This window comes from Saccostrea cucullata, unplaced genomic scaffold, assembly GCF_032062105.1.
Source record: "Saccostrea cucullata isolate Sc308-1 unplaced genomic scaffold, CSIRO_AGI_Scuc_v1 ctg2928, whole genome shotgun sequence".
NCBI lineage: Eukaryota > Metazoa > Mollusca > Bivalvia > Ostreida > Ostreidae > Saccostrea > Saccostrea cuccullata.
Window position 1 is genome coordinate 32,578 of NW_026934768.1, and position 19,752 is coordinate 52,329.

Sequence of the window (19,752 nt, forward strand, 5' to 3'; positions counted from 1 at the left end):
GCTTGTAATGTGGTTAAAATAGAATTAAGCGACAGGGACATTGCACAATAAAAATTATTTATTATCACAAAGAAAATGTATTTATTGTTATAAAAAGAAGTATATATGATACAAGGTTTAACTTATCAGAAAATTTTTACTTGAGAATCAAAACTATATATTACACAGAGGGGATTCAGCATAATATTTGCCTCGGCGACAGTAACGTACATTTCAAATAGGCTACTATATTTGAATTTTGAACTCCTTAAATACCCTTTCAGATCGATAATTATATGAATTCTTATTCATTGTTATATGACTATTTATAATGTTGATTTAAAAATTACATCAGTGTTATTTCTTCTAAATGAAAACGAGGCGACATTATTTGCGCCCTTATATTGAGAATGGGTGAATGTATAGTCAAATGGCGCGACTATTAATAAATGTATACATATAAACATACGTTTAGTCATGTTTTGAAATGATGGATTTTACAGTATGATGGGTATACTGATGTTATTTGATAAGCTTCATGTAAAAAGAGAAAGAGAATAGAATAGATAAATAGATCACATTACTCCCCCCCCCCCTCCCCTTTACCGGTTTCCCTCCTATTGATAATGCTTGCGTAAAAAAAATCTTTAAAAATGTATCAATAATCGTTAGTAGAGTATATAGGCAAATTTAATTTACTAATTTAAAATCAAAATCACAAAAAATAATCCGCCTACGGAAATCAAACACAATATAATCAATATTATTAAAAATCAATGAGTTTATATTCCTGCGGTGAGAAATAGAATGTTCAATTTATTAAATCAATTTATCAAATTATACTCGGAAAAATATTACATTGAAATGAATAACTAATACCTGTGTATAAAAATTGTATTTTATTAAACAGTCATTCACGATATCGGCATTTCGTTTTTAAACAGTTAAATAAATAAATAAATTCGAACTGACAATTATTTATCAATTAATTACAACTGTCAGAGTATTAAATATTTCTATCGGTTTTTATAATAGAAGTGTACTAAATTTAATTTAAACAGCTGCTTAATGTGGCTTTTTGAGCGATTTTCATTGAATTAATGATAAAGGTGTAAAAATGCCCGAGATATTCCGAGTAGAAAAATCAAAACCGAGGCCAAACTGTGCGAGAATCGTGCACAAAGCGTGTGAGAAACGTGTACAAAGCGTTTCGTGCAGCCTTTCGTGTAAACCGTGCAGCCTTTCGTGCAAAGCGTTTCGTGTAAACCGTGTAGCGTTTCGTGCAAACCGTGTAGCGTTTCGTGTAAACCGTGCAGCGTTTCGTGCAAACCGTGTAGCGTTCGTGTACCGTTCGTGCAGCGAGCGTGTGGGGTAGTAGCACGTCTCAGGGTCTGTAGCTATAAACGTATCCAGGTCGGCCTTTCCCCTGTCATTTGTGAGAAAAATTTTGCAACAGACCAACAATAAGCTGTATATTTCAAAACATAAGATTTGTACAGGTGGAAAGTTTGCCTCCTAAAATACTTGGAAAGTGCTGCTGGAATCCCAAGTTAAGCATGGTTTTACGAAAAAGTTCGGTTCATATGTATAAAATTCAAAACATCGCGTAAAGTTTTGTGTGAATGTGTGGAATAATTATTGTCCCGATGAGACAGTGGGATTCTAGCAGCACTTTTTAGGCAAAATAGATTTTTTTCAACTATATTATTTACTCAACGGATTTATTAAATTCTGGGGTATTGTTGTTCTGTTAACTTTTTTTGTTAGGGAACATTTTGCTATTCATAGAAGTCACGTGATGAAGTGGGTGTTGTGCACGTCTTTTCTTAGACACTTTTTTTTATCTTTATGCAATAGCTAATAATAGTTTACCTTTATCGCGGTTTTAGTAAATTATCAAACTTGTTTTTCTTAAAAAAGTCTAATTTTCCCGAAAAATGACTTATATGCTTCCTTAACATACCCGCGGATGGCATGACATGAAAAAAAAACTATCGCATTGAACATACGGGGATTATATCAGCCTGGTATTTCAATGGTTCTTTTATATGCCAGTATGGATGAAAAACGCATGAAATTTTACATTGTAGACGATGTCGACAATAAATTCAAGACAGAAATTCTCAAGACTTACTGTTATGGACTCACGCATCTATAACACTTTTCATGATTCCGATTTTGACTGTGTAAGGAAAGACATTCTTATGATGCTACTCAATCTACTTGACTTTTGAAAGTAAATTTTTATTGTTCGGTGTTACTCAACTTTTATCTTTCAGTTGTAATCATGTTATTCTCTCCTTTTTCCTTCTCTCCTTTTCTTTGTTTTGCTGCCTGGTTCCAAAACTTTTTGGGCGATAACTTTAAATGTTTAGATTTACTGAAGTGATGAAACTATGATTTTGATATAGTATAGCTAACTAAAGTTATCTATTATTAGCTTTTTGTGAGGGAAGAGGCTGTTCGTTGTTGGCAAAATATATTTTATTTTTTTATTAAATATTTCTATACGTTCTTCATTTGACCAAGTGTGTTTGCTTATATAAAAAATTTACAAATACACAAGGAAGATAGCTTGAACAACTCTCATATTCTTGTCAAAATTCACATAATATTTGCACCCTTACCTTCACCGGATTTTGGAAGTGTTATAATATGGACATATTGTAGAAGGTTTCATGGGCTGTTTTTGTACTGTTTTATCAGAAGTAAATACCGGCACAGCAAGCAATTGGCCATTAGAACCTCATCTCACTTCCTTATTAGTATAAGCTTTTTTAATTCTATTTATTTCTCAAGATAAATTTTCCTTGTGAATTAAACAGTCTTTATCACGATACTTGTGCAGTTTCGAATAATAAAATTTGCACATACTCTGCGTTATTACAATGAAGAAAGACAACATGGAAAAAAATCTAAAAGTAAGTTTTACATCTCTAAATGTATAATTGCCATTTCAAAAGCTTTTAAAGGTTATTACTTCAAATATTGAAATGTTTAATTCTGAATACCCAATAATATTGAAAAGTGTGAAAGATGATGAGTTTGCTTTTATTCCCGTCGATTACAAAGAAGTTACTCTTAATATTCTTTTCGCGTAAAAAATACGATTTCATTGTCTTTATCATGAATTTAGATAATTATTTTTCATCTTAAATAAAAAATCTGGCTTATACATGTATACATTTTAAAATACCAAACAATTTTAAAAAATCAACTGAAATTTGCGTAAAGTACTAAAGAGTTAATTATATTTTAATAAAAATTTAATTATTTTGAGAGGCATATTCATTCCTTTAGGCAAAATTTAACAATATGTTACTGGTAATTTGGAATACATGGTTTACATATATAAATAAATGATAAGGGAACAGCCTTCCACTAGTACACTTATACATGTATATGTTGACATTGTCGATGGACTCTGTACAGCTAATGTTGGCATACTAAGGTAGACAGATCTTCCCCGACGATTTAAAAACAGTCCCTCTTTCTTCGTCATAGATGAATGATCGCTCTAGTGACATTAAGGTAGGAGTTCTTGAATAAAATATAACAACAAAAACTCAGTTCAGCAGAGCAGGCAGTGAAAACAGTCTAAATGCAAAGTATCATTTCTATTTAACAAGCACTAAACAAACAATTAACAATTAAAATAATAATTGCATTTTCTTATCCCTTTCAACTTCATTTCCTAAGAATAGCAAAGGAAACGAAAAATAAATCTATAATATACATGAAAATGTATGAATATGTATGAATATCTCATTTAAGCGGTAAGGTAGAAATTTATGACTGCCTGAAAATATTGAGTAAAACTGATCTTAAATAAACAATAAATGTATGCCATCATTCAAATGAGAACACATGATATGAGCCGTATTTCTGATAAAAAATAAAACTTGATTTTGATCTTTCACAAGAAAGATACACTCTGATGTTAAACCTTTCTTGGTAGTTCAGTCGGTAGACCGCTTGATTCGTGATCGGAAGATCGTCAGGTAAAATCTCGGCTGCAACTGACTGAAGTTAATTAATAAAATTGTTAGTTGCTGTTATGCAGTGGTATTTTAAATAGGCAAGGAGTTTGTTTCAAATTCAATTTCAAAAGTTATCCTTTCAAGTATATATTCCATTTACTTTTTATTCTTCAGAAATGTGGAAATTAGACCTAGAAATGATAGGAAAAATGTTAAAACTTCTTAGAAATAATTGACTCTTTGCCTTCAGCATGTTCGATGAAACGGGATTTCAACAACTCCACTGTGTCGAATGATTTTGATTGACAGGAGAGGCACATGGACTTCGTGTGAACAGTGTGATCTTGAATAGGGAAAGAAAGCAAATGAAAGCTGTCAATTGATTGTGTTAATCTTCAAAAAAAAAAAATACTTTCACTGCCTGAAATATTTAGAAAAAAAATTATTTGATACAAAGGAATCTGAGAATGGAGGGGGTTAATCTCTCTCTCTCTCTCTCTTTCTCTCTCTTACATTTGTCTGTTCAATAAAAAAGAATCTATGATATCATATTATTTATTTAGTTTTGAAAATCTAATCTATTAAAAATAATTTGAATGCCTTTCTCCAGCATTTGTCCGAGTATAATCACGGCTGGAAAATGTCTTAAGATACATTGTACATGTAGAAGTGCCGCTAAAAAAATCGTCATAAAAATAAATTTGACATACACTTTATAATATTATTGCATTATTATTTTTTTAGATACGAGTGTATTTATGCCATACGTAAAGAGACCTTTGTAAATAAAAAAAAAAATCCTAAATTTACCCGGAATCGCCTTGGCACGGAATACATGTATGGTTGTTAAAACCGTGGTAATTAATTCATTCTATAAGTACATGACAAAAATGTCGTTCTGTCGTTCATTGCAAAAGAACAAATTAAGGAATGAAATTTAAAGTTATCTAGTTATGGAAAGATTTGGGTGCCAATTTCATTTATTTATTTATTGATTTATTGATTTTTTTATTCATTTAATTATTTATCATTTATATTTTAGCGCTTGACATTAGAATACAATAGAATAGTGTCAATGCAAGGAAAAGATCGGAGGAATTCCGAATAAATAGTTCATTTTGCGTTCACCATTCGTTCACCGTTCACTTTGCGCTGGCGTTTGCTCTCCGTTCGCGTTCTGCGTTCGTTCACTGTTCACACATCGTTCACCAAGTTGCGTTCAGCGTTCACAAATCGTTCACTCACCGTTCGTTCTGCGTTCCTTCACCGTTTGTTCAACGTTCAGGTGGGAAAGTAGAGCATTTCAGAGACTGCAAGTCGTACATTTGCTTAAAAAGTTGAACTGGAATGTGACTTTTTCACACAGGAAGATACTATCTGATGTAAAACCTTTCCCGCTTGCTCAGTCGGGAGACCGCTTGCTTCGTGATCAGGAGGTCGTCAGGTCGGTTCTGACTGATTGAAATCGTTTTAAAAAAAATCGGTAGCTGCTGTTGTTTCGCCATGTGCTCGACACTTTGAAGTGAACGTCACGAGTCCTTCGGATGAGCCCTTTAATCCGAGGCCATGTGTTACCACAGGCGTTGACACGATAAATATCTCTCACTTCTCAATTCCACTGAGTGCCGAGAAAAGGTCAAAATTTGAAGCTGTTCACCTGTATATGGTTGCGTCTCTATATGAATGAAAAATTCTCGAATGGACGTAAAACAGCACACCACCAATCAGTCAATCAATTGAAAAAGCCATGACTACTGACCTAAATTATGCAACAAATTAATATTTCGAGCTTTTACAAATTACGTCCTCAAAATATTTCCTTCAAACAAAACTTGGTATATATAATCAATGCTGATTGATATCGGATAAAAATATGCACAGATATCTTCAATTCTGTTTTATTTTTGATTTGCAGGCAAAGTTTGAGAAGTACGACAATATGTCCTTTCAGTTTGCTGAGGAAAACCCATATGATGTCATGGTATTTACATATTTTGCAACATTTGTATTGGTGCAACTTAAAAATAAATAAAATTGTGAATGATGGTTGAAAGTCAAATCCTGACAGACCAAAAGATCAATTTTTAATGTTTAGTTTTACAAAGAAATCAGTATTTTACAGTTTTCTGCATTTCAATTTATTGACAAAACAAATTATTCAAATGAAATTGTTAGTGTTTGTACAACAATTCATATTATGCATTCTTTTTTATGTACCTTCGGGTGCTAGATAGATGTAATGACTTCTGTTGAATAAGAATACATTGTAAAGCTTGGAATACATGCATTGTTTAAGTACCTACTCAAAGATATTTAGTGGGATTCTATCTATTTCAAATAATAATTTGTTAATATTGCTACAGAATCACAAAATGGTGGAGAAAAATAAAGATTTTTTCTGATTACAGTTTCAATGACTTGGGTATATATATGTGGTTTTAGTACATAATTGTAATCCCCCTTGTTTCGCGTGCGAGAAATATCCATGAGTTTCGCAATTTTTATTTAACTTGAAAATATTAATTGCCACAAACCAATTATCATGTCGCGGTACATAGTTTAGACTCTGTACATCTGTCTGTCTGTTTGTCTGTCTATCTATCTCTCTGTTTGTCTGTCTGTCTGTCTGTCTGCAAAAGAATAAAGTTCCCAATAAGTTTTGAATGCGTAGGGCTATGACTTTCATATTAGAAAGGTGTATTTCTTGTGAGAAGACCATTCGTTTGGTATAATCGAATTTGACCTCTTGACCTTGAAGTTTGACCAAACTTTCACAGAAAATACCTTGGCTAGACTGCAACTTTTAAACAGTTTGTGCTAGGATTTTCATACTTCAAATGCGTATTAACCGTGACAAGACCTTTCAACGGGTGTAAATATTGTTTACCTTTTTGACCTTGAGTTTATAGTGTGGATCTACTTTTGAAAACTTTAACCTTGGTCATGACAGGCTGGACAAAGGATCACTGTAAAATAACATATTTTCTTGGTGTCAAAATTTTCGTGATGTGAGGAAAGCTCTTGGTTCGTGGGGATTTGATTTCGTGGATATTGTTCAGTAGTTATTTATGTCGCATTTTACATTTCGTGGTGGACATAAATTCGTGGGTTCTTCAAACCTCGAAAACAACAAAAATTAAACCTCAACGAAAAGTTGTGATTTCACAGTATTTGTTTCGCATGTCTTTTCTTTTTGAAAAGATCTTCCATGGGATTCCAATAATTTTGACCTTTTGACGTTGACCTTTGAGTTTGAGTTTGACTCAAATTACAGAAACTTTAACCTTGGCAATAACTTTGGAACAGTTAGTGCTAGTGTTCTTATGCTTTACACATATTTTCATTGTGACAAGACATTTCAACGAGAACAACTATTTTTTACCTATGACGTTGGAATAAGAGTTTGACCCACTTTTTAGAAACTTTAACCTTGGCCATATCGTTTAAACAGGAAGTGCGTAGACTTTCACATGTTATTATTTTGACCTTGGAGATTGACTTGCATTTGAGAAATTTCATCTTCACCACAAGCTCCATACGTGATATCAGTGTTTCACAAACTCTAGTTATGTTCCCCAAACGAAGTTGGGGAACATATTGTTTTTACTCTGTTACTTACTAGTATTACAGTATTATGTCGCCCCGAACGAAGTAGGGGGCGACATATTGCAATGGTACGCATGTTTTTGTTCTCCAAGCTGTTTCTCGGAGATGTCAGACAATCTTCTAGAAACTTTCTTCAAAATACGATCAGTGGTTGAAGTTGTGTTGTGTGGTCATTCAGTTTCAAAATGGCTACCGTTGCCATGAAAACCTACAAAATGCGACGAATTTCGTCCGCAAGTGTTCTCTCTGGTTCCTTGAACATTCGTAATGTATTTTTTTTTTTCATTTTAGTAGTTAGTAATTGTAGTTGTGTTCGCATTTAAATTTCTAAATAATCGATAATTGCCATGGAAACCAGGGGAAAGTTAAAATTCTTTAGCTTTGATTTTTAAATCAAAGTACTAAAAAGACTGATACGATTTGACGGTTGTCCAAGCTTAGCTAATGGGTATTGTTTTAGTGATACATAATACGAAAGTCTTGTCCAGTTGGGGGGGGGGGGGGGGGAACATACGCTATTGCTTGCAATAGCAGACTCTACAGTTATTTTTCTTCCTTGGAAAATTTTGATCGCAAGTGATCTTGTAAACTACACATCCAACTTAGGTGAAACTTTTTTAGGATCAGCAAATATGCTATGTAGATTTGTGGAACGAAGGTCATTTTGCGCGCACGTGCTTGCAAGAGCGCACACGTGCAACACATGAAATGACCAATATAATGGATGTTGCTGTAAATTTTCTATTTTTTTTAATAAAATGTTTTGAAACTTAATATATAAAGATATATTAATAGTATAGACACGATGACATGATCAAAATAGCAAGATCTTACGTGAATGCACGTGCACTTCGCTCTGATTGACTGAAACTAAAATCTCAATATCTTTTTTTGTTTTTTGTCATAATTCTTTAAAATTTTGAACATAATCATGCATTATGAAGGTCTACAGTTTGATTTATAAGACTTATCATGAAAGCATGTGCGTGCACGTGTGCTGCAATCTGATTGGCTGAAGTATTAAATGCCTATAACTTCCTTGGTTCTCAACAAAACGGGATGCAATTTAAAATATAAATAGGTATAATGGAATCCCACATTATGCTACTATCAAAATTAAATGCAATTCACGTGCGCATGCCCAAAATAAATATCATACTTGAAAAATGGTTACACTTTCAAATAAGTCTTACAGTAATAAGGTACAAAGAGGGATTTGGGGAGCCTTTGGGGAACATCTGTAACGGTCCCCGTTACAATTATCACTAGTTTTGCTTTGTTTTTGCAGAAAATGTTTTTCTCATTAACGAACAATAATTACCGCGGATTAATTTTATACTGACGGATAGCAAATACATGATGACGCGAATAATTGTTGGTTTTTAGTATCAGTAAGTCTTTACATCCCGATCCCATTTCCAATGTAAAAAATCAGAAATACATTTTCTTCCTCTATGATTCATTTCTTTTTCCCTTTGAATTCTAAAATAAATTTAAGATTACTCTAAATATATTTCCTTATATACAGCGTATTGAGGATAGGTAAGATTAAAATTTTCACTTTTTAACATTGAATTATCTTCAAGAATATAGGGGAAGAGAAAGCGACGCACAAGCACAATTTTCGACAAGAGGACGGGCAACCAGGGGATTTAGCGCACTTTAATACCTCATGTTTACCTCTGAAAAAAATTTCATACATATTTCTTGTCATCGCTCTTGTTTTCGCTTTGGTCACTTTGACAGCCTTGTTATATCTCGAGAAGAACAGAGAGGAAGGTAAGCAACTGGATGATTGTAATAACGTTTTTTTTTTTTTTTTCTTGTAACTTTTTGACTATCTTCATAAAATGCATTTCTTTGAATTGAAATTAGACTTTAAAATGTTCAATTTCATTTTTTTTTTCTGTAACACGACCTCTTCTTCAAAATTAGATCAACATCATCAACCGGTTTTCCAAGAAAAGCAGAGAAAATGGACTGGTAAGTACTTTCAAGGAAAGAATATTTTGGTTAAATTTACAATATTATTGAAATCATAAAAAAGAGACGATGTTAAATTAAACAAATCTTAACATTGCACATATACGGCAAACTAATGAATTAATCTAAGAAAAATAATTTCTGATCTAAACTCGAAGATTACTCAAAGTTCAGATGATCAAAGAACTATGTGATTCTTTTCAATAAAAAAAAATACTTATATTTGGAAATTCATTTCACTGAAGCTTGGTGATCCTTGACTATATTTAAGATAACGGAACCGATTCGAATTTCAATCAAACATTAAACATCTGACACTTATTGCAGATTAAAAAGCTTTTACCGCTTTCTTTAAAAAAAATCAATACCTTAAAAACAATATATGGATCTAAAATGAGAAACATATTAATTATTTACCTTACACTGTACGGAAAATTACATTTTCATGAGTCAAAACGCTAAGATATGCAAATAAAAAATAAACGTTATAAACCTTATATACGTTACAGACAATGTGTATTCTTTCAAAGAAAGTATGGGAAAACAATGCCATTGAAATAATTTTCCTTGCAGGTAGCATGGGATGCACTTTCCTGGTTAGCTTTCTCCAATCTCACATTTCAGTAAACAATAGTAACAGGACAATTATCGTTACGTCGGATACTGATTTCAATATCACCGTTTCACTTTCTGAAAAGCAGAGTCCGAATTTGATATCCATATCTAACCAAATAATTGGAAATATCATGATCAAGAAAATCAATGTTCATCCTTTGATGGTTCCATCTTATTCCTCTGTTGAAGATAAAGCTATTTTGATCAAAACTTCATCAATTTCGTCCGTATTATCCATGAATGATCTTGAATTTACCTCAGAAAGCAACACCGTTTTCCCTGTTGATAAACTGTCAACATACTACATCATATCAATGACAACGCCCTTAGATGGTTTGATTGATTCAGGAAGCCATGTTACGGTTGCATCAGTAATGGACAATACATGCGTCAGTATCAGTTTAGTCATAGATCGTGATGCAAAGGTCCAACATAATGGCAGCAGCTATGGCAATGGTGACAAAATAACAATAATATTGGATAGTTTTCAAACTTTTCAAATTGGACTAAGAGCAGATTTGTCGGGAACAACAATAAACGCCTCTCATCCAGTTGCAGTCTTTGCAGGAAACAGATGTAATAATCTTGGTGATTACGGATTTTGTAATATGCTCGTTGAAATGGTTCCACCAGATGACAAATTGGATAAGATTTTCATCGTCCCGCCAAATGTTCATAGATACAAAACACAGGTGCGCATAGCATCACCCATTGAAACGGAAATCAAATATTCTATTGAAAGAGAGAAAACATCTGTAGTTGTTACTAGAAATCAAACAATTGATTTTTTTATCCAAGAAAATGAAACAGCGGTTATAGAATCTATTGAACCTTTGCTAGTGAATAGTTTTGCCTACGGTTCAACCCAACCACTAATATTCGGTGATCCGTACATGATAACTATTCCCGGAATAAATCAATATATCAATGAGTACATCCTTTTTGTACCCGAGAATTTCAATTTTAGTTTTGCCACATTTATGTTAAAAACAGATTCTCTGGAACATCTTAAAATTAATGAAACGGGCATAAAGGAGAACCAAACTCGTTATTTTTCCACGGTAGCAGTTGGTACATCTTTCTACAGCGTATGGACTTTGAGTATACCAAGCGGTGTGATGAAAGTAAGGACAACAGATGGAACACCTTTTGGGGTTATAGTTTACGGACAGCGTAAAAGGGATGGGCATGGTTACACAGGAAATGCAATTCTTTCAAGTAATTACACGTAAAATGATCTTTCCTTTTCATTATTTTATGTTCCTCTCCCTCTATCTCTTTCTTTCCTCTCTTTATTTATTTTTCTTTGCCATCATTTTTTATGCCCCGCCATGAATATGGCCGGGGCATATAGTGTTTGTCATGTCCGTCTTCCGTCCTTCCGTCTTTCCGTCTGTCCTTCCATCACACTTTGCATTTAGCTCTGTTCAAACTAAGTTTCAAAGAAACAATCCAAGATATTTTCTTCAAATTTCATATGCTGATAGATATTGATGAGAGCTTTGCAACTGCATCAACAATTGTGACCTTGACATTTCCTTTGACTTTGACCTCACTTCTCTTAAATTAGTGTTTAGCTCAGTTTTAAACATACCATCTAAGATGGTGTTATCAAACTTCACATGTTGATACAAACTTGCACGGATGATGAACACTACCAGACCTGCTTCGGAATCTGGATCAAACCTATATTTTCCAGATAAGTAACCAGGTTAAAATTTTTAGAGCAGGTCCATTCCATTAGGAACTATAAGCCCTACTTGGACCATACTTTCATTGATGATGCATCTAGAAATGGATAATACAAGACTTGCTTCGGATGCTGGATCTGACCTACATTTTCCAGATTAGTGACCAGGATAAAGTTTTTGGAGTTATGTAGGTCCATTTCCAAGGAACTAAAAGCCCTATCCAAACCAAACTTTCATGGATGATGCATATAGGGAAGAACACTACCAGACTTGCTTCGGATGCTGAATCTGACCTACATTTTCCGGATGAGTGACCAGGTTAAAGTTTATGGAGCAGGTCCATTCCTAAGTAACTTTAAGCCCTGCCTGAACCAAACATGCATGGATGATACATTTAGGGATGGACACTACCAGACTTGCTTCGGATGCTGGATTTGACCTACATTTTTAATCCCTATTAACTATAAGTCCTATCTGAACCAAACTAGCAAGGATGATGCACTACCAGACTTGCTTCGGATGCTGGATCTGACCTATATTTTCATTCCCAAGTAACTATAAGCCCTGCGTGAACCAAACTTGCATGGATGATGCATCTAGGGATGGACATTGCCAGACTTGCTTGAGATGATGGATCTGATCTATATGTTTATTCCCAAGTAACTATAAGCCCTGCGTGAACCAAACTTGCATGGATGATGCATCTAAGGATGGACACTGCCAGACTTGCTTGAGATGCTGGATCTGACCTATATTTTCATTCCCAAGTTACTATAAGCCCTCCCTCAACCAAACTTGCATGGATGATGCATCTAGAGATGGACACTACCAAGCTTGCTTCGGACGCTGGATCTGACCTACACTTTTATTCCCTAGTAACTATAATCCCTTTCCGAACCAAACTGATCAAATTTTATTCACATACAAATTTTCCTGTTGCTTTACTAATATATCCTCGGCGGGGCATTCATGTCCTATGGACATATTTCAAGTTATGATTTTTTTTCTTTCGAGTAGCTTGTAAGGATGGTTGGATTCATATAGAAAATTCATGTTACTTAATTTCTCTTCAAAGAGTAACATTCAAAGATGCATTGGTGAGCAGTTCATTAATCAACACATAAGGGTTTTTTTTTATCCCTATAGAATGTTAGTTTTTAAATGCAAACAATTCAATTTATAATTAAACTTTTCTGATTTTTCACGTCTAATTACTGTGTTTTCATTGATCATTAATTCATAGAAATCATGTAATGAAGAAACTGCACATCTTTCTGAGCACCGAAATATAAGAATAGAGAGATTGATTGGTTTGCAGTTACATGCACAAGGTACGTTTTTGTTGTTGTTGAAAAAAAATTAAAAACAAATTTTTACAATATCTTCTATCTCTTTAACCCCCACCCCCCGCCTCAACACAAATACAAATGCGTCTGTGTATGTCTGCACTACCTATCCCACTTTTTTTTAAAAATTGCTTGGAAAATGTAAAATTTCACATGGGAATAGGTGGAATATTTGTGAAAACAAAAATTTAACATGTATAACCATATTATTACTGCAAACACAGTGATTAATTAACGCCTATTAGAATTGAGGACGAGTAAACTGACTATTTTCAGTTTTAAACTTTAACATGTTATTTATGCATGTACATCAAAAAGAAAGAGACATTTCAATTAACTTCTAAAATTAAAAGTAGATTTATTTATTACTTTATTTATCTATTAATAAAAAGACACTTTGAATTAGACTGATTGTTTTAGGAAGTTTAATGGCATTGATAGAGTACAGAACAAAATATGTTTATTTCCTGTAAAAGAATTAACAAATACAAGCAAAATACGAGTAAATCTAAGATGCGTTGTATTTAGTTTAATCATTGTAAAAACATTATAAATATATCAAAATCTTCAAGGAGATATAGATAGAACTGAGATAGTAAGAGGACACCGTAAAAATGACAAATGTTTGAGCTTTTGACTATGGTGTAAAGTCATCGACACATTTTGACTTGTTAGCTATGGCAGGATAACACTTGACTAAATGATCTATTTTTGGAATCATTATGCAGTCACCTTAGCGCAATTTTCTCCGGGCATATTTCTACGCGTGAGTATACACAAAAATGGCATTCAAATCAAGTTTACAGTTGAATTAGTAGAAAACTCAGCATAAGTAAATATTTGATCTTCTTAAATTGCTTGAAAAGCATCAAAATAGTTTGTATATTATGATTTATATTGGAATATACGAGGGTTGTTATTGAATTACGGAAAATCTATTGTGTACCGTGACTGTGAAGTATGACCTATATTTGAATGAGTTCCTAAATTTTGCTTGTTTGAATGTAAAAAATCAGGCCCATTTACTTACATCTTGAAGATTTACAACGTTTTTTTACTATGAGGTCATTGGATTCACGAAGCAATCATTTAACGTAAGGCGTAAAATTTCAACCCGTTAAACTTTGTCCAGTTCAATAAATCTTTCATTTCTTCAAATTTTTCTTATATTTTTTTAACTTTAAAATTGTATATCTATATCAAGTGATGTTACTTTTCAGATATTAATGAGATCTTTAAAAAAGTCGATGCAGTTGATCGATCCGGAATGAAAACTATGCAAAACCATAAAGGCACAGGGTCCATGCGATAAGGAGGTATTAAAGTATCGGTGAAATTAATCATTCAAAATGTTGATCCTTCCATTCTTATCAAGCTACAATCATTTTTAAAACCTTTTCCTTTGTATGTGCAGGAAATTCCCGGTAGCATGTTGAACATTTTATTCTCTTTTTAAACATTTTTCTTTCTGCACTCATAATTTTTACGTAGTGCTGTGCTCCATGACGCTTGATCACATTTCGATTTTTGGCTTTACGCGTTGATCAGTTATAAATGGCTATAAAACAGTCATATACCCTCCAATTTTATTCAGAATTTCTCCCAGTGACGTTTCATGACTACTTTAGCGACAGGTAATATATCATAAATCTCTTTGCGCTTCAAATGTGCAATTTTTAAATTTGATATAGAGTCTCTGTGATGTAAACGTCCCAAAATGTAGCGCGCTTCGTGAAGCAAGTTTTATCAAAATAAGAAGCTGTATTTTTCAATGATCACTGGAGAGCGTCAAATTTTTGTATATTTATTGGAAAATAGGTTACGATTTTATTCGGAAAGTTTGACCGGTTTTGTGGAAATAGCGCGCTCACAATAGAACTTGTTCGCGAACTTTTCTAACACACCTCGTATACATGCAATACCAAGTAGTACATGTATATAAATTATGTACAATGTCAGTCTTCATACCTAACAACAAGAGCTTCTTATACAAAGAATTTGATTTTTCTTTTTATCTTGTAATATAAAAAAATAGTTCTTCTGCATTATAAGTGTAATAAGTTTTTAGCTCACCTCAACGAAGTTGGGGGAGCTTATGTGATACCCTCGGCGTCGGCGTCGGCGTCGGCGTCGGCGTCGGCGTCGGCGTCGGCGTCGGCGTCCCAGGTTAAGGTTAAGTTTTTTGGAGCAGTTTTCTTTTTAATTACTTCTGTGTCCTATACTGATTAGACATGCATGGAAAATGGTTTTAGTGTGTTTTATTGTACCAGACAAAGTTTCAGATGCTGCAATTTCAGCAAAGGAATTACCAGGTTAATGTTTTTGGAGCAGGTTAACATTTTTGGTGCAGTTTTTGGTGTGGGTTTCATTTCCAAGTAACTATCAGGCCTATGTTGACCAAACTTGCATGGATGATACATCTAAGGATGCATACTACCGGGATTGCTTCGGATGCTGAATCTGACCTACATTTTCCGGTTGAGTAAACAGGTTAAAGTTTTTGGTGCAGGTTTCATTTCCAAGTAACTATAAGCCCTATGTTGACCAAACTTGCATGGATGATACATCTAAGGATGCATACTACCGGGCTTGCTTCGGATGCTGAATCTGACCTACATTTTCCGGTTGAGTGAACAGGTTAAAGTTTTTGGTGTAGGTTTCATTTCCAAGTAACTATAAGCCCTATGTTGACCAAACTTGCATGGATGATACATGTAAGGATGCATACTACCGGGCTTGCTTCGGATGCTGAATCTGACCTACATTTTCCGGTTGAGTGAACAGTTGGGAGTTGGTGGTGCAGGTTTCATTTCAAAGTAACTATAAGCCCTATGTTGACCAAACTTGCATGGATGATACATCTAAGGATGTATACTACCGGAATTGCTTCGGATGCTGAATCTGACCTACAATTTCCGGTTGAGTGAACAGGTTAAAGTTTTTGGTGCAGGTTTCATTTCCAAGTAACTATAAGCCCTATGTTGAACAAACTTGCATGGATGATACATCTAAGGATGCATACTTCCGGGCTTGCTTCGGATGCTGAATCTGACCTACATTTTCCGGTTGAGTGAACAGGTTAAAGTTTTTGGTGTAGGTTTCATTTCCAAGTAACTATAAGCCCTATGTTGACCAAACTTGCATGGATGATACATCTAAGGATGCATACTACCGGGCTTGCTTCGGATGCTGAATCTGACCTACATTTTCCGGTTGAGTGAACAGGTTAAAGTTTTTGGTGCAGGTTTCATTTCCAAGTAACTATAAGCCCTATGTTGACCAAACTTGCATGGATGATACATCTAAGGATGCATACTACCGGGCTTGCTTCGGATGCTGAATCTGACCTACATTTTCCAGTTGAGTGAACAGGTTAAAGTTTTTGGTGCAGGTTTCATTTCAAAGTAACTATAAGCCCTATGTTGACCAAACTTGCATGGATGATACATCTAAGGATGCATACTACCGGGCTTGCTTCGGATGCTGAATCTGACCTACATTTTCCAGTTGAGCGAACAGGTTAATGTTTTTGGTGCAGGTTTCATTTGCAAGTAACTTTAAGCCCTATGTTGACCAAACTTGCATGGATGATACGTCTAAGGATGCACACTACCAGGCTTGCTTCGGATGCTGAATCTGACCTACATTTTCCGGTTGAGTGAATAGTTAAAAGTTTTTGGTGCAGGTTTCATTTCCAAGGAACTATGAGTTCTTTAATGACCAGTCTTGCATGGATGATACATCTAAGGATGCATACTTCCAGGCTTGCTTCGGAAGCTGAATCTGACCTACTTTTTGTGGATGAATGAAAATGTTAGTTTTAATGCATGTTTCATTTCCAATAAACTATGAGCCCTATAATGAGCAAACTTGCATGGATGATACATCTAAGGATGCACACTAATGGACTTGCTTCGGATGCTGAATTGGACATACATTTTTCAGATAATAGACAAGGTAAAAGTTATGGTTGCAGGTCTATTACCAAAAACTATAAGGCTTATATAACATTGTATAAACCAAACTTTCACAAATGCTGCATCAAGAGATGAAAACTCTCAAATTTGCTTCAGATGCTGGATTTTCATTACATTTTCATGAAGAAGAAGTAGTTTAAATTTTTTATGTAGGTCTATTTCAAAGTATCAGATCAAAATTGCTTTTAAAAATATTTTCATTTTTGGAATGTATACTTTTTGTTGGTTAATTGTGTGGCTTTGCCTTACTTAAAGACAACATTTGTTGAGGTGAGCTCTGTAATCTCTGATTACCTATGTTTGTTTAAATCTTTACTCTTAAAAATTTGTCGTAAACTTGGCGTAGTGGTTAGGACGTCTATTTAAAAGTCGCATAGTATGAAGTTGATCCTTACGTTGCAGATTCTAATAATAAAGTACAGTCCTCCAAGTGAGCGCGTAAAAACCGAGGATTGAATGTTGAAAAGGCGCTGGCACGAAACAAAAAATCTAAAAGCTTAATGGTTTTGAGTACCAATTAAATATAGGTCTAAAATTTGCAGCTCTCAACTGACAAGAGTGGCACCCAATACTCATAAAAAATGACAGAAAGAGAAGTATATAAAAGAATCACGAATAAGCCAAAAGAATGCCACTTATCTTGAGTAGTCAGGAAGTGGGTGAAGGGAAGTAAATACTAATTCTAATAATGACATATAAATTCTGATTGAAGGAGATGTTGGTGTGTGGATTGCTGCAACATACGTTCAAGAGGAAGGAGAATATTTGTATATTTCCGATGCATCAAGGGTGAATAAAAATAACTGGGCCAACGGACAGCCACATGGGGGTAAACATTACAACTGTGCAGTAGCGAGGAAAGACGATAATTGGAAGTGGTATGCTTACCCTTGTAGGCATACGTTTCATTATGTGTGTAAGAAACCCATATAAATAATGAAGTTCTTAATATGAAAACTTGATAGAGGTACCACTTCGTAGATCACTATTTACATACTTGTACCAGTCTTATAAAACTATCAGGGGTTTGACATATTGCTTGAAATAAAAACATTCGAAAGGTTATTTGGACATCAACATGACATTGTATGATGAATAAATAAATAAGTTGCGCTTTTGTATAGTACGTTATGAAATTCTTCTATTAACTTTGAAATATTTTATGCAAATTGTGAGGAAAAAGCATAACATGTTTTAAGATAAAAAGGTATTTAGCATTGATCAAAAGAATGCAAAAAAATTTCATAAGTACATGTATGTTTTTTTTTTCATTCAAGCCTTTTTATAGCACTTGTAAATCGAAAGAAAAAACACTTTGGCGTAGGAAATATGTCATTTATACATGTTCTTTTAAAATAAACGAACAAATTAAATTGAAAACAGATAAATTGTAATACAAATAAGATGAATTTGAATTCATTATACTACATGTTCTTCCTATGGCAAAACATTCATTGAACAACAATTAAGCTCAACGCCAGTGGGTGAGGTCGTTAACAGTAAATAAACAACCATCTATTAACCAAACCCAAAAGCTCAACTGAGGTGCCAGTATGTATTTATATTTCAATGATCTCATTAGCAACGTTATGAAAACCGTTTTGAATATTTTATTTCAAGTCACCATGACTGAATGTGAATTATCTGTTTTCTTTGGGCTGTGGAATTCTGGTGTTTTTGCAGTACATTTAAGGTTACAAATGGAAATATCGGCGATTTTTTAAGATAGGTCTTCACTGATATAAAAAAATGTAATGTGGTTAAAATCTACATGTCGGGGACATTTAAATAATTTATTTAGACTTGTCACATGGTGTCGACGTCACATAATTTTAGCAATTATACTTGCAGTTTAGAGGTCGTCTATAAATTCCAATATTGCAAGGACATAACCAAGTTAAGAAACTAAGTTTAATTTACAATCTTTTTCAACACTATTTGTTGTTTGTGAAAAGTGCTGCGAACCTATATGGATTCCCTTTTTTAGTTGTTAAATCTAATTTGTTGGACGGGAGGTTGAATATTTTGCTGGTCAACTACATTAAATGAAGCTATAATTAATTTATTTGCAAGATTTCATGAGGTTCGCTGCACTTTTGAAATATTGTAATGCTTCTTGAGTTTATGTGTAAAAACTTGGCAAGATACAATGAGGGTATGCCCTTGCAATTATTCGATTTATTAGGGCCCTTCCATTACTTTTTCAATGAATCTGCATACAAACACACAACAGTATCACTTGTCTGGAGAATATACGGACAGTTTATAAATACAATACTAAAACAGACATTGCATCCAAGTTAACGGCCTTTTATTTAATTGCAGATATTATTTTATTTGAGAACAAAAGACATTTTTCATTGTGCAAAATGTGATTTCATAAGCCTCTTACTGTGTACAAACTGCGTCATTTTTGCGAGATGACGTCACATTGACAAGTGCATTGCGATCGATGCATCGTTTATATATTGTTGTTTGGGATTTAACAAACGACAAAACTGCATGTAATAGTATGTTAGTATCTAGTACATGTATACAGCTATCCAGCTGTTTGAAATAGCAAATAAGTTCACTG

At 33.9% G+C, this 19,752-nt stretch overlaps 1 protein-coding gene across 1 annotated transcript; it reads left to right on the top strand.

Annotated features, from left to right (window-relative positions):
* The first annotated feature begins 2,794 nt into the window (after positions 1–2,794).
* LOC134241314 (uncharacterized) lies at positions 2,795–18,284 on the top strand. Its single transcript, XM_062723378.1, has 8 exons — positions 2,795–2,900; positions 5,875–5,940; positions 9,152–9,344; positions 9,501–9,548; positions 10,122–11,381; positions 12,872–12,951; positions 13,098–13,185; positions 17,890–18,284. The coding sequence occupies exons 1-8, from the start codon at positions 2,868–2,870 to the stop codon at positions 18,108–18,110; spliced, it is 1,989 nt and encodes a 662-aa protein (XP_062579362.1). The 5' UTR covers positions 2,795–2,867; the 3' UTR covers positions 18,111–18,284.
* The last annotated feature ends 1,468 nt before the right edge of the window (positions 18,285–19,752 follow it).

Coding starts and splice junctions, on each gene's coding strand:
- LOC134241314 (XM_062723378.1), top strand. CDS start 2,868: ATGAAGAAAGACAACATGGAAAAAAATCTAAAA. Junction 5,941..9,151: donor AAAACCCATATGATGTCATG/GTATTTACATAT, acceptor ATTATCTTCAAG/AATATAGGGGAAGAGAAAGC. Junction 11,382..12,871: donor AGGAAATGCAATTCTTTCAA/GTAATTACACGT, acceptor TCTTTCGAGTAG/CTTGTAAGGATGGTTGGATT.